Source organism: Mucor velutinosus, assembly GCF_035048745.1.
Source record: "Mucor velutinosus strain NIH1002 chromosome Unknown tig00001569, whole genome shotgun sequence".
NCBI classification, from domain to species: domain Eukaryota; kingdom Fungi; phylum Mucoromycota; class Mucoromycetes; order Mucorales; family Mucoraceae; genus Mucor; species Mucor velutinosus.
The window spans coordinates 736,452-750,272 of NW_027041921.1; the positions used below are offsets into that span (position 1 = coordinate 736,452).

The following is a 13,821-nucleotide window of genomic DNA, read 5'->3' on the forward strand; positions in this document are numbered from 1 at the left end:
CGCACAATCCTGGTGAATCAAGCACAACTGCATAAGGCTCGAACACTTGTTCCTGAACACAATAGCGTAGAGTAGGGAAAGAAGATTTATTAAAATTAAAGTGGATATATTACAAGAAAAAATAATATAAAGAGATGGAGTTTTGCCTGCCAAGCATGAAATTCCACTGTTATGATTGACCATTTCGTAGGGAATATATATACAAAGGCGAGTTATATCATTCACTGAGCTGACGATCCCTTCTTAAAATCGTAAGAATCCAACAAGTCGTCTTTCCTTCCAGGATCAAATGTCACCGATTCGAAAGAGTCATCAAATGTAACCGGATTCAATTGAGGATCATCTTCAAGGCTCTTTCCTGGACCAGTGAACCATTTGCGAGCGCGGAAGTAGTAGTAACTGACAGACCAAAGCATGACAAACACAAAGATAACAGAAGCATAGTTCATGTTATCAGCAGTGACAGGATACTGCGTAGGACACACAAAAAGAATAGATGTAAAGAGGATCCAGAAACAGCTAATAAAGTTGACAACATCAGAAAAGGGACCAAGATGGAAGGGACCGCGCTTAAAGGTTTTGCGAGCTACAGTCAAACGAAGAGCAATGGGAATAAAATAGGCAAGAGATGAAGCAATAGTGTTAATAGATACAATGGCATTGAAGGCTGTTTCATTAACAATGTAGAGCAGACCAACAACAGCAGCAAATATGATATTAGCCCACACAGCATACACAGGTGTTTGAGTAGACTTGTTAATGACACTCAACCAGCGACTGAATGGAGTAGCACCATCACGAGCAAAGGCATAGATCATGCGGGAACTACCCAGCGTCAGAGCAGAACCAGAAAAGAACATGGCGCCCATGATGATTACAGTGAAAACCACGGTCCATCTATAGCCAACACCGTCCAAAAATACTTGAGTCATTTGAGGACTCATGGTTGTCTCCACAATTTGGCGTTGGAAGTCTTGGACACAGAAGTTCACAGAGAGCATAAAAACAAAACCAGTGATGGCAGCAGCACCGATAGCGTAGAGAATACCACGGGGAGCACTGCGAGCAGCATCGCGGGTCTCTTCAGACATATGAGCAGCACTGTCAAAACCAGAGAGGGTATATTGAGATTGTAAAAGACCGATCAAAAATGCATAAGAATTCGAGGAGAATCCAGTGAGGTTTTCGAATTGAGTGAAAACAAATTTGGCACTTGGCTTATTAGGCGTCAATACGAGAGCGACAATGATAATAAGCAGCGTGCCAACCAGATGCCAGTACAAGGAGGTTTGGTTGAAGAAACCATTGTACTTGACATGCATGGAGTTGATGACACCATGCACAAACAAGATGACCAGAAAGATGCCGTACTGCCAGTAAATACCAGCATCGTAATCAGGGTTGGTGATACCAATCACAGAGGACATGAACTGAGCCAGGCCAAGATCGGCAGAGGTGATGGCGACAGTCAGACCAAGCCAGTTACACCAGCCTGTCAACCAGCACATGATAGGCACCCATTCAGGAGGAGCGAGACGAGAAACCCAAATGTAGAGGCCACCAGTAACAGGATACGCAGAGCAGATCTCAGCGAGAGACAAGCCTACACCAAATGTGAAGACAGAGACCAAGATCCAGCCCCAGATGATGGCAATGGATCCGCCAGACATCATGGCATCACCCCACATGGGAGTCAGACCAGACAGAATAGAGCAGCAGCCAAATGCAATTGAGAAATTGGAGATGGTAGACATGGTCTTGTTCATCTCCTGCTTGTAGCCAAACGAAGCCAGGATTTCCTCTTCAGTAGCGAATCGGGGGATGTTGGCAGCGGCCTCCTCGACTTGATTGTATTGAACGAGATCTTCGTCGTTGTTGCTATGGTGATTGACCTTGTGGATCATTGTTGCAAGTTTGTTGTTTATAATTTCGGTTTTTACCAAAGAAAAAAAAACGATATGTGTGTTGACTAATCCAAAAAAAAACAAAAATGATGATGATTTTTGTTATTTATTTTCTAGTGCGTCGACTTTTGCAAGTTTAGAGAGAGTGCGACTTTTTATGATTTTTTTTTTTTTTCACCAAAGGTTAAAAAATTCAAACGTTTACTTTGAACAAAAAATACTCTCTCCTGGTTAGATTTGATGAGTGTTGTCTTTTTTGTGTTGTATGAATAAACAAAAAAAGGGGTAGTCGTTCGAAAGAGAAGAAGCTGGTCGGTTTTTTCATTTTTTATATATAAAATTTTTCATTGACAGGTATGCAGTGATAGGCCAAGTTTTCTTTGGTTTGTATAGTTGGAACCAGTCTTTTTAGGTTGCAAAGATATAAGCGGCGATACCGGCTCAAGGATGCGTTAGTGTACACTGCATGCGCAACGGGACAATCACTAGTAACATTGGGTTATTGTAATGCCATGAGAATCACCCAACATGGGATGGGCATTTGGGTCAATTTCATGGCCATCAATGCAGTCTCACAGTGCAAAATTCGCTCAAGGGGTTTCTCCATTCAAATGAGGCTGATCAAACAATGATCGGATATCGCGCATTACCCAAAGGATCAAATGTGATGTCAATTCAACTGATCTTTAACCATTAGCCTGGTTTTACTTTCATTACACGATGGCTAAACAAGCAGGTGTTGTTTTGACATCAGTTCAGGGTCTTTTGTTTACAAACAAGGTATTACAATGTGTAACAGTAGCAAGGATCTGATATGGATATGTAAGTATTTGCGCTTAGCAATGCACTTTTAAGGTTCAATTGAGATACTTTTCAATCACGCAGTAAATAAGCGTCTGCTGTATTCTTTATAGAAAGGATACAACTTCCGATTTCGAGACATTTGGTAGTTCAGGTTCTTTGCGTAAGAGCGTTTTAGCGTTTGACATCGGAGATCAACTCTGTCAATTGTCATTCTGTATAGTGCGGAGATATGGTTGCATTTCGTCTCAAATGTGCTTTATACAGACTTCGTCTATGGCTTTCTATTGACATTAATCTGTTTGAGCACTATATAATGAGAACAGCTTCACCTTGAAAGTACATTTCGTTGCTCAATAAGCTAATTTGCTGACGTTCCAGTCATACTATGTTGAGAAATGCTCGCGCAAATGTTGTAATCCTGCCAAATCATAAGGTGCCTTGAGGAAAATCAATTGCATTTGCAACCAAACGGCTCCAATGGATCAAACCGATAGTTGTATACGCTTGCTGAAACGACAAATTTATTGTGTACTCGCTAGTACATACAATGTGTATATCCCATGTTGTAATATAGTAATATAAACCTAAAAACAATGGAGCGCATACAAATCATGCAAATATTCAGGGTCTTTTCTTGTATTCTCAATGAGCAAAGCCTCGGGTAAGTGATGGTCTTTATGCATCCCATCCATTTACGTATATTGCTGCTAGCCGATCTATCTCGCTACGCTCAATGTCGGCGTCGTCGCTGAAGACATTATAAATCAGATATCATAAAATTTTGGTATATCAAGTAGACTTTAAACAACCAATTATTAGTTAGTAAAAGAAAAGTTATATTAAAGTCACCAGGAGAAGAAGAGGAGGTATCTCCCTCAGCATCCTTTTTGCTTACACAACTGCCATTTTCTGATAATAGAATTGTCATATCGTTTGCTGTCATTGATGCTTTTGATAAGATGGCGACATAAAGCTGGTCATAAGTAAATAAAGGACTTGTGTAAGATCTACAGCGACTTTTTTTGAGATATTGTCATTGCAAAAGACAACTCCATGAGGAGAAGCTCACCCAAAAAAACTTATTTGCGCTAAGCAACTGTCCTTTCAATTCCGTGATCCCCATTTAATCAGTATCGCAATCATTCATTGTCATCAACAGAAAAGGCGTTTAGGCCAGCCAGCAGCAATGCCTCTGCCGCCGCCAAAATCAATTGAAACTCAGTTTATTTTTTTCTGTTCAAGATTGGACAGATTTTGTCTTTTTTCGACTTCTTTAATTTATCTTATGATATTCGACTATATGAAATATGGTTTTCAGACGATGCTTCATAATACATATTTGGAGCACTTTTCAAGGCGCTTCCAGTGGTGATAACTGTCATAAGTGTTTTGACTGAAGTTATTGAGAAATTTGGTAAAATATGAGATGAGGTTTTTAGCGAAAATAGTCATATTTTGCATATGAAAACCTCATAAAAGTGGTTTCAGAGGTTGCTTTGGATCGATAGAAACATTTTGATTCAATATATACCATAGTAAAAGTCTTTATTTTCAAGGTGAAAAATGCAATCGTTTGATTTTTGATGAAAACCATGAGGGGTACCTCATGCTTTTTGGTCGATTTTTGGCCATGTTTTTTTGATCCTCAAAAAGTTGAGCAAAGGTGTCAGGAAGTTGCTATTACTCAAGTACAATTGTTTGGCGCCATTCCGGTGGCTCATAAAGGTCTACAAGTCAAGATACGAAGGCTTGAAAGCTGTCAATTTTGGTTATGTATTGCTTTGTTATAGAGTTTTTTACACGGCATGAATCACATCTTTGGTAGATGCAATTAAGCCCTCATATAGATCAATGTTACCAAGTGTCGAATTAGGCGCCTTATTACCATGGTTTTGCGCCTTTGCTTGTCTACGATAAAACCCCCCTATAAATCAATGCTATCAAGTGTTGAATTAGACGCGTTATGTTCTTCTCCAAAACCCTCTCCCCATTGCTGGTGGTTTTATTCACCTTGTTCGGCACCCAATTCTATAAAATTTTGAAAGGATATGATTTGTTTGTCTACTTTTTTTTTTCATAGTTTTCCAGTATATATATTTTAGACTAGCCAATCCATCTCGCTACGCTCGATGACGACGTGGCCCTGCGGGCTCTCACCGAAGGCATTTCAAATTAGAAGAGATAGTAAAACTCTGCAATAAAAGTACATTTTAAACAATGACTATATTAGGCATGAAGCTTGATATAAACGTCAGAACTTTGGAGGTACAAATCAATATTTTTTATAAAGCATTTACGTTATATTATTATAAGACTTCTGGTTTACTACATCCTCCGTCCGAGTCGCATTTTCTGGCGGCAGAACTGTGATACCATTTGCAGATGTTGCTCTCGAGATGGCAACATTGAGTTGGCCATGTGTGAAAACAGGACTCCTGAGGTCTACAGCGACTTTTCTAAGGGATCGCCCCTGAGACTTGTTGATTGTCATCGCAAAAGACATTTTTACAGGGAACTGTTTCCTAGTCAAAATAAATGGCAATGTACCAGGCAATGTTGATAATGTAAAGCGAGGAATCAACTCTATTACATCTGATCTTCCAAGAATTTTAACCTTCAGTACATATTGTCCAATCTGCTGTATAATAAGCCTTGTATCATTGCATAGGCCTCTCTCGGGGTTGATGTTTCTTAGGAGCATGACAGGAAGACCTACTTTCAACTCCAAAACTGCTGGCGGCAGCCCTGAAGGTGAAAGAGTTTGTAGGTACTCTGAAGGATAGGCTTGCGTCTCCGTGTTGGTCAGATCAGGCTGAGCTGTGTCAGCAGAGTACAGAGTGACCTTTTCCCTAATCACGTTCTCCATCACCTTGCTGTTAATAGCATCAACGTTGACGTTCTTTGAACAGAGAATAGCTCTTTCCTTGAAGAAATCACTATTTTGCAGAGGACACTGCAGAACATGCTGAGGATAGATATCTTCAATGAACTGATCAAGATCAGTCATCTGCCTCAAAAAAGAGGGCAAAGCAATGCTGCCAATCATGGATGGTTCATACGACATTTTTCCTATCCAATCTGCAAATTGCCTATCTGTGTCATTGGAGTTGGCAAGTCTCATATTCTCAGTCAGGCTCAGCTTTTGTAGTCTGGGCAACAACCTTGAGGACATCAACGAAGCAGCAACGATTTCAGGACGGCCACCTTGTTTCACGACAGGAGAAATTTGAGCAAAATCGCCACCAAGAACAACAGGAATACCACCAAAGAGGACACGTTCACCACAACTGCAGATGCCTCGCAGTGTTCTATCAAGAGCTTCAAAGCAATATCGATGCTGCATTGGCACTTCATCCCAAATTATCAATGCTGTCTCTCGAATGAGATCAGCAAGGTCATCGTTCTTCTTGATCGCACACACAGACTGCTCGTGGATGTTGAGTGGAATGGCAAAGCGAGAGTGCGACGTACGCCCACCAGGAAGTAGCAAAGCAGCAATGCCAGAGGAGGCAACACAGAGAACAATTTTTCCCTGGCTTCTATCAAAATGACAAAGAGTATTGTAAATGAAAGTTTTGCCAGTGCCAGCTGGACCTTGCAAAAAGACATGTGAGCTGTTGGCGTTGCTGTTGATGGAGGAGGTGATGGTCTCACATACATGCTTCTGGGTAGCGTTCATTTGAGCGTACTTTTGCTGGTACGAAAAGGCTTCTTGATCTTGTTAGATTTAGATTAATCAAGTCAATATCATTTGAAAACTAATAATAAGGATGCTCCTAGTACAGCGTCTCTACATGAAGCTGTTTTAATACGAGTCCGATAATTGGGCCCTTCTGAGTATTAAGCAGCTAAACATGTATGCAATTGAGCTCATATAGACACTCTCCTGTTCTCATGCTGGATTATTACAAGTGAGGCCAAGAAAAAACCAAAAGACAGTAAATCAAGGGTCTAGGCTGTATATTATACATCTAGTCTTCATTGGTTTCGCATGGGATATCCTATATTCATGTCAATGTATAGAATCCTACATCTGACGAATAGCAATCCGATAATTTATAGAGTGTAAACCATCACCTCCATTCGTAATGTCTACATAAAGATGGGTGTTACATGTATTGTATCGTTTATGCAAGATGATTGCTAGGAAAAAAAAAAAAACATTATCATTTCTTAGTCTTGGCTTCTCAGCGAGAATAGAACAAAAAGGAGAGATTATCATGGAAAAGAAAAGGGGGCGCTTGCTTGAATCTCGTTTACAACAGAGAAACTTGGAAGAAAATAAAGGGGTTTTTATATATATTTTAGTTTTAAAGATGCTGGTGATAATTTTGATGAAGGGGAACTCATCGCTATCGTTTTTTGATATATAAACATGCTAAATCATCTTGGCTGGTTTCTCTTCCTCTCTTTTTGTTATTCTACATTTACACAAAATGGCAGATTCAATGTCTTACCACAGATCAAAAATGTCGCCTGCTCGTATCGTGGATGACTCTCAAAAGGTTGGAGGAAGAGGTGTGAGAAGAGAATCTTCCACTGCTACTCTTTTGACTCGGGAACAGCAACTTAAAGAAGAGATTGCAAGACTACGAAGAGAAGAGCAGGAGCTGAGAGAGAAGGATCATTGGGTCAAGCAAAACATTGTTGCTGTCAGAGAAAAGATGGCAGCCGAAAGAAGACCTTATTAGCAATGTACATACATTACTCATCCACTTTAGCAGCACATTGCACTGAAACCAAACTATACATACAGAATCTAGTGGATTGATAGAAAGAAAATAAATGGGTTTTACTGTAACATGTTGCTTATGTAAGGGTTCGATACCAGTTCATCAAAAAGGCCTCGCCAAGCCCAATGCTTGTTAAGAGCCAGTCGGAAATCACCTTTTTGGCAATTTTCAATCTTTTTTTAAATATCAGCATTATCATTCGTTCTCTGTTTCCCTTCCTTTTCTCTATATTTCAATCTATACACTGTAAGCATCAGCACTCATTGACAACAGTTCTCCCAAATAACAAGCTGCCCTGAATCAAAACACCTGAATAAATGGCACAAAACGGTATTAGTCCTGAAGCGAGATACATGCGACAAGAGAAGCTAGGTGAAGGAACCTATGCAACGGTCTTCAAGGGCAAGAGCAGGATCACTGGCGAGATTGTAGCACTGAAAGAGATTCATTTGGATGCAGAGGAAGGTGCCCCTTCTACAGCTATTCGTGAGATTTCCCTCATGAAGGAACTCAAGCACCCCAACATTCTTCGACTAATTGATGTGATCCATACTGAAAGTAAACTAATGCTCGTTTTTGAATTCATGGACCAAGATCTCAAGAAATTTATGGACGCCAATGCAAAAGCGACTCACGGTGCTCTTGGCACCTCCACCATCAAATCATTTATGTATCAACTGTTGAAAGGTATCGCTTATTGCCATGAAAATCGAGTGCTGCATCGTGATCTGAAACCACAGAATCTGTTGATCAACAAGCATGGCGAATTAAAGCTGGGTGATTTTGGACTAGCGAGAGCGTTTGGCATTCCTGTCAACACCTTTTCAAACGAAGTAGTAACGCTCTGGTATAGAGCACCAGATGTGTTGCTAGGCTCTCGCACGTATTCTACTTCAATTGACATATGGGCGGCTGGCTGTATCATGGCTGAGATGTACACCGGCAGACCCTTATTTCCAGGCACCACCAACGTAGATCAGCTGCAAAAGATATTTCGTATGATGGGCACGCCAACAGAGCAAACATGGCCAGGCATCACTCAGTTACCAGAATACAAGCAACCGCAGGAAAGGTACGCCCACCAGAGCATTGGCCAAACGTTACCCAACATTGATGCACATGGCATCGATCTATTAAATCGCATGTTGCAATACCAGCCTCAATTAAGAATATCAGCCAAAGATGCTTTAAATCATAGCTATTTCTCAGACTTGATCTATTAATGACAAAATAAAGCAGAAAGCACTACTACTACACACAAGTCTTTTTTAATTATAAAATATATACTAATTTTTTTTTGCCCTTCTCCTCTTTTACTCTCCAAGTTGAGGTCCCTTTAATGAAGTTCTACCGGCACGCATCATTTCATCGACTAGTAAGAGATTGCTTGCAATGACAGAGCATGAGTGGAGCATATGGCGATGTACGCGGTAGTTGTTCCAAACACCTTCGAGCTTGGGATCCATAGTCTCGCCCGTCTTTAAATCAACACCCACAATGTGGCCATCCATGTGTTCGTCTTGTAAGGCGACAATGACATCTTGTGCGTCAAAGCCAGCGTTTTGTGCAAGCACTTTGGGAATAACCATCATGGCGTCAGCAAATGCTTGTACACCCATCTTGGCACGACCCTTCACCTCCTTTTTATATTGAACTAAATGTTGAGAGAGGGCGACTTCGAAAGCACCGCCACCAGCGACAACAGATTTATCTTCAATGGCATTCTTGACAGCACGGAGACCATCACGCACAGCGTCATTGATTTGAGCAATGGTATGAGGGTTGGGGCCCTTGATCAAAATGGTGACACTGTAAGGATCTTTGACATCCTCAACAAACGTATATTTATCTTCGCCCAAGACTTGCTCGTACACATTGCCAGCATAACCGAGCACCTCCGGAGTCAAATCATCGACAGAGTTTTGAGCAATACCGCCACACACCAATTGAAGACGTTCCATGTTTCTTCTCTTGGCTCTGCGAAGAGCCAAAATACCGTTCTTGGCCAGAATATCGAGCGAAAGGGGATCAATGCCCTTTTGGTTGATGATAACAAATCCACGGCCAGCATTTTCACCACTGCAGACTTCGTTCTTGAATTCAACCAAGCGACGCACCTTGTCGTCGACATGTTTACGTTCGCTTTCGACCAATTTATCACGCTGTTCAGGGGTAGAGTAGAAGAAGCCAGAGTTGATTTCAGACTTTTCGTATTCCAAACTAACATTCAAAGTCAAAACAAAGGCGTCCTTGATCTTCTTGGGCATATCAGGGTGACGAGCACCGTGATCCATGACGAGACCACGGATCAATTTGGATTCGGTTTCTGAGCGATGCTGCATCTTCATAATCTCAACCATGTGGAGATCAATGGGTTGTCCTTCACGGCGAATAGCCAACACGGCATCGACAACAGCTTCAGTCAACGTGTCGGCTAAAGCGCGATGCACCTTGGTGCGAAGCGATGTGCGGGCGACTGATACAAGCAATTCACGGTCGATTTCAGCGTCGGTTGTCTTGAAGTCTTCCAAAAACTACCCTCCTCACACATCAGCGTCTAGTGTCATACAAACAAACAAAAAAAAAAAGCAAAACTTACCTTGAGAGCTTCCTTTTTAGCGAGATCATAACCTTCAGTAATGACACGAGGATGAAGACCTTCAGAGATATAACGCTCGGCTTGCTTCAACAGTTCACCGACCAACAAGACGATAGAAGTAGTACCATCGCCAGTGATTTCATCTTGAGCAGTAGCAGCTTTAGCAATCATGGCAGCAGTAGGATGTTGAATTTGCTAAATGACAAAGCATGTTAGTTACCCATATAAATATCGCAATCTCAGGGTTTTCAATTACCATTTCACTCAACAAGACCTTGCCATCCTTGGTGAGTTTGATACCGCCTGCACCATCCACCAGCCTACATGGCATGGATTAGCATATACAATGACATGTGGAACGCGCTTCTGCTGCCTCGTGTGCCTACTTACATTTTGATGGTACCTCTAGGGCCCAAGTTGGACTTGAGTACATCTTGCAGACCGATGGCAGCAGTGATGTTGAGCTGGAGTGCTTGACCACGTCTAGCAACATCCGAGTTGGGATTGATCATTTTCAGGGCAGAGGAAGACCTGATGTGTGCAAAGAGAAACAGTCAATACAATGTATGATCTCGCATGCCTTTTGTAGTAGGCAACTTACATCTTTCTATAGAATCAAGTGATTTTTTCACGAAAAGAAAAGAAAAGAAAAGAGGAAGGCTGTCAAAGAGAAAGAAGGAGAGTGAAGGTTAAAGATCTTTTTTTTTTTTTAATGAAAAAAAAAAAATCTCTTTCATTCGTTCAAAATCCAACGCGTGCGGCACCTCTTGTTGTGGAAGTTTATATTGATAGATGTACGTCACTTAAATATAGGCAATGTATATATAAAGAGCGAATCAAACAGTGGATTGCTTCCCTTGAACAGTATTTCATTCAATGGCAAACAACAACAGCATATTCGTCCCGCAGACATTCAATGGTGCAAGGATGGTCAATGTCACAAAGCGCACGCCCACTTCATCCTCCACATCCTTAGAGGCAACCGCTGCTACTACCGTATCACATCCTGCTCCAGATGCCACTGCTGCCACCAACGATGCCCCTTCCAGCGAGCCCAAGAAAGACAGCAAGCCTGACACCAATGCAGTGGATGCTTCTCCCAAAGCCAAAGTCATTGCCATCAAGCCGTATGCATCCTCCCAGTCAGTCATTGATACACGGACTAAATCCTCACATACCAGCCGTACATCCATACCCACATCTTCATCGTCATCCAAGGCTCCCATCGTGCCATCTCCAGCTGCAGAGCAGCAGCCGCAAGCAACACCCATACCAGTTCAGCCCCGAGTCTCGCCACAGCAGCAAATCATGCATCCCCATATCATTATACAGCCCAGTTTTCCTGGCCCTTATGATGTGGTTGGGTACGAGAGAGTGTGGTCTGAAGCCAATGTCGCCGTTTTGATTCAACTGCATCGCAAACACTACAACGGTGTGACATCTATGGACATGGATCAACAGAATGCGGCCTGGACTGCACTCACATCTGAATACAACGCCATTACAGCAGACAATCGTAGCACACCAGCATTGATCAAAAAGTGGGGGAAACTCATGGCGAAATACAATGCAGAGAGAGCCTTTCTCATCATGCCTCGACCTCAAGGACTGCAGCAGCCCGTACCCACTGTCTCTTATTGGAACCATTTTCAATACATGGACAGCTATTTGAGCCATGTGCCTATTCCCGAGAATTGCATTCTCAAGCGTAAACGTAGAGAAAGAGACAATGAGGAGAGCGACTCGTCTGACCAGATAACAGCAGCAACTACATTTCACACCAAACGACTTTGTGCGATGGATCTCAACATGAAGCTCTTGGAAACACAACGTGTGTTTATGGAAAAGACGCTGGATAAGCAAAACACACAGATAGAGATGATGAAGGCAAATGCTGAATCCATGCACAAGATGAACATGAAGTTTGTAAATATATGTGAAAAGGCGTGCACAAGGAGCCAGACAAACGAAGAGCGTTACCTGAACCTATTAGAGAAATGCCTCGTCCTAAACAACAAGGATTACAGCAAAAAAAACGTGGCATCAGCAGTAATCTCTGAACTACAACAACAGACAAAAGGAGCATCACCTAGACCAGAATCACCCACGTTATCTACCTATTCATCCGCATCCTCTGAACTGGCCAAAGCGGTCCAAGAGTAGCAGTAGCAGTGCCATCCCCCCACTAATAAACAACCGTATTTATGAAAGCAATGGTGGTTTATTCTGTATAAATTTAGGATTGACACAACACAGCAGTGGCTTCTGCACAGTCGCCTGAATAGATACCGTTATTCAGCTGCATGATAAGACAGGTATTACCACGCAGCGAGTAGTTGTCTCCATTCCATGATCCAATAATGAGCTTATTGCCCGTCATGTCAACCACATATTGCAGATTTCGAGTTACTGCTTGATAGCCGGCTGATGTGACACCGCCAATGTTGGTTTGACTCTTTCGACAGCTCATAGTTGCTTGAGCAAGACTGTTGCCGTTCTTGTTGACTACATGGTAGTTTCGACCCTCGACATTGAATCGATGAAGTATATCGGTGCTTGATGGCTGTTGTTCAGTGGGTAGCTTTTCATCAATAAAAGGTGCGAGATCAGAAATGGTCTCGATTTCAGGCAAGATTTCTTGGATAAATGGGGTTGCTGCCTCTGTTGTTGTAACGGAAGATGGAGGAGGAGGAGGAGGAGAAGAAGAAGAAGAAGAAGAGGGCGTATCTCCAGTTGTTGTTATAGTCTGACTTGGCGCAGGCGTTGTGGGTGTTGTATCAGAAGGAGGGTTCTGTGTGGGTATAGGACTTCCAGCTCTCGTGGTAATAGATGTGTCAGACGTAGTAGGCGAGATACTTGATGGAGATACGCTTGTGGTCATGACAGTGAGTGTGGTATCGATACGTAGTGGTGGAGACCTGTTTGTAGTTGCAGGAGTAGACGAGATGGAGGGTTTTGGACGAGGATCTACTGGAATAGATTGCTGTATCAATGTATTAGAGACTCTCTACTCTACTTGACATCTTTTGTCTGCAAACAAACCTTGCCCCAGAATCCACAAATGGCTACATTTGCCTTTTGACATATTTGATGTGCTCTAGGGTAATGAGTAATGCGATTACCGCTGATCATAATCGTAAGCATTCCTGCAATATCTGCGACATGATTCTACTATACTTACGGAAGCACTTGGATACAGCCAATGCCGTTGCCTGATCATGGTACGGAAATTTATTGTCTGATCTACCGTGATAGCACAGCACACAACTTACCTCCTTCATTCTCCTCCAAGCCCAAGTGATTCTACAAATGACGACAATGAGCATTCTCATCTACCATGCTGCTCGATGTAAATGCCTACCAAATAATACGTCTGCCCAGCCAGCAGAAATCCAGAGGAGGTCAATACAGTAGCAGCATTGTCCATCAACGTCAATCGTGCCATATCGCCTCGATTTGAGGATTGAGTGACAATCTGAGCGCCACAGTTAAAGTAACAGGCTTCCTGAGGGCCCAGTGGGTTACTATTGTTACTGACTTGAGCCAATGCAAATGTATAATCGATGCCTCGCATCTTGGAGGTTCCCAGACACTGCTGCTGTGAATGCAAGACAAACTGTGAAAGAACTAAAAATGCCGAGAATTTCAAGCTTGAATAAAGCATATTTCAGTTGAATGAGAAAGATAAAGATGAAATCAGGCAACAAGACTCAATGAATTTATACAAGACTCTCAACGTAGCATTCTTGGATATCGCAACAACAACAATCCGACTAGTTTA

General features: G+C 42.1%; 7 protein-coding genes across 7 annotated transcripts; 3 read left to right on the plus strand and 4 right to left on the minus strand.

The window, feature by feature from the left end:
• Window positions 1–221: 221 nt before the first annotated feature.
• ATC70_012418 (uncharacterized protein) lies at window positions 222–1,904 on the minus strand (the record flags this gene model as incomplete). The annotated part of the gene is made up of 1 exon (XM_064831590.1): window positions 222–1,904. The coding sequence occupies one exon, from the start codon at window positions 1,902–1,904 to the stop codon at window positions 222–224; it is 1,683 nt and encodes a 560-aa protein (XP_064677870.1).
• Window positions 1,905–5,001: 3,097 nt separating this feature from the next.
• On the minus strand, window positions 5,002–6,387 carry ATC70_012419 (uncharacterized protein; the record flags this gene model as incomplete). Its single annotated transcript, XM_064831591.1, has 1 exon — window positions 5,002–6,387. One exon carries the CDS (start codon window positions 6,385–6,387, stop codon window positions 5,002–5,004), a length of 1,386 nt encoding a protein of 461 aa, XP_064677871.1.
• A 757-nt stretch (window positions 6,388–7,144) lies between these two features.
• ATC70_012420 (uncharacterized protein) lies at window positions 7,145–7,399 on the plus strand (the record flags this gene model as incomplete). Its single annotated transcript, XM_064831592.1, has 1 exon — window positions 7,145–7,399. One exon carries the CDS (start codon window positions 7,145–7,147, stop codon window positions 7,397–7,399), a length of 255 nt encoding a protein of 84 aa, XP_064677872.1.
• A 359-nt stretch (window positions 7,400–7,758) lies between these two features.
• ATC70_012421 (uncharacterized protein) lies at window positions 7,759–8,664 on the plus strand (the record flags this gene model as incomplete). The annotated part of the gene is made up of 1 exon (XM_064831593.1): window positions 7,759–8,664. The coding sequence occupies one exon, from the start codon at window positions 7,759–7,761 to the stop codon at window positions 8,662–8,664; it is 906 nt and encodes a 301-aa protein (XP_064677873.1).
• Window positions 8,665–8,754: 90 nt separating this feature from the next.
• ATC70_012422 (uncharacterized protein) lies at window positions 8,755–10,552 on the minus strand (the record flags this gene model as incomplete). The annotated part of the gene is made up of 4 exons (XM_064831594.1): window positions 8,755–9,975; window positions 10,041–10,235; window positions 10,297–10,360; window positions 10,431–10,552. The coding sequence occupies 4 exons, from the start codon at window positions 10,550–10,552 to the stop codon at window positions 8,755–8,757; spliced, it is 1,602 nt and encodes a 533-aa protein (XP_064677874.1).
• Window positions 10,553–10,916: 364 nt separating this feature from the next.
• Window positions 10,917–12,203, plus strand: VAC7_4 (Vacuolar inheritance and morphology protein; the record flags this gene model as incomplete). Its single annotated transcript, XM_064831595.1, has 1 exon — window positions 10,917–12,203. One exon carries the CDS (start codon window positions 10,917–10,919, stop codon window positions 12,201–12,203), a length of 1,287 nt encoding a protein of 428 aa, XP_064677875.1.
• A 73-nt stretch (window positions 12,204–12,276) lies between these two features.
• Window positions 12,277–13,704, minus strand: VMA8 (H(+)-transporting V1 sector ATPase subunit D; the record flags this gene model as incomplete). Its single annotated transcript, XM_064831596.1, has 5 exons — window positions 12,277–13,023; window positions 13,083–13,164; window positions 13,222–13,252; window positions 13,313–13,343; window positions 13,402–13,704. The coding sequence occupies 5 exons, from the start codon at window positions 13,702–13,704 to the stop codon at window positions 12,277–12,279; spliced, it is 1,194 nt and encodes a 397-aa protein (XP_064677876.1).
• Between the last annotated feature and the right edge of the window lie 117 nt (window positions 13,705–13,821).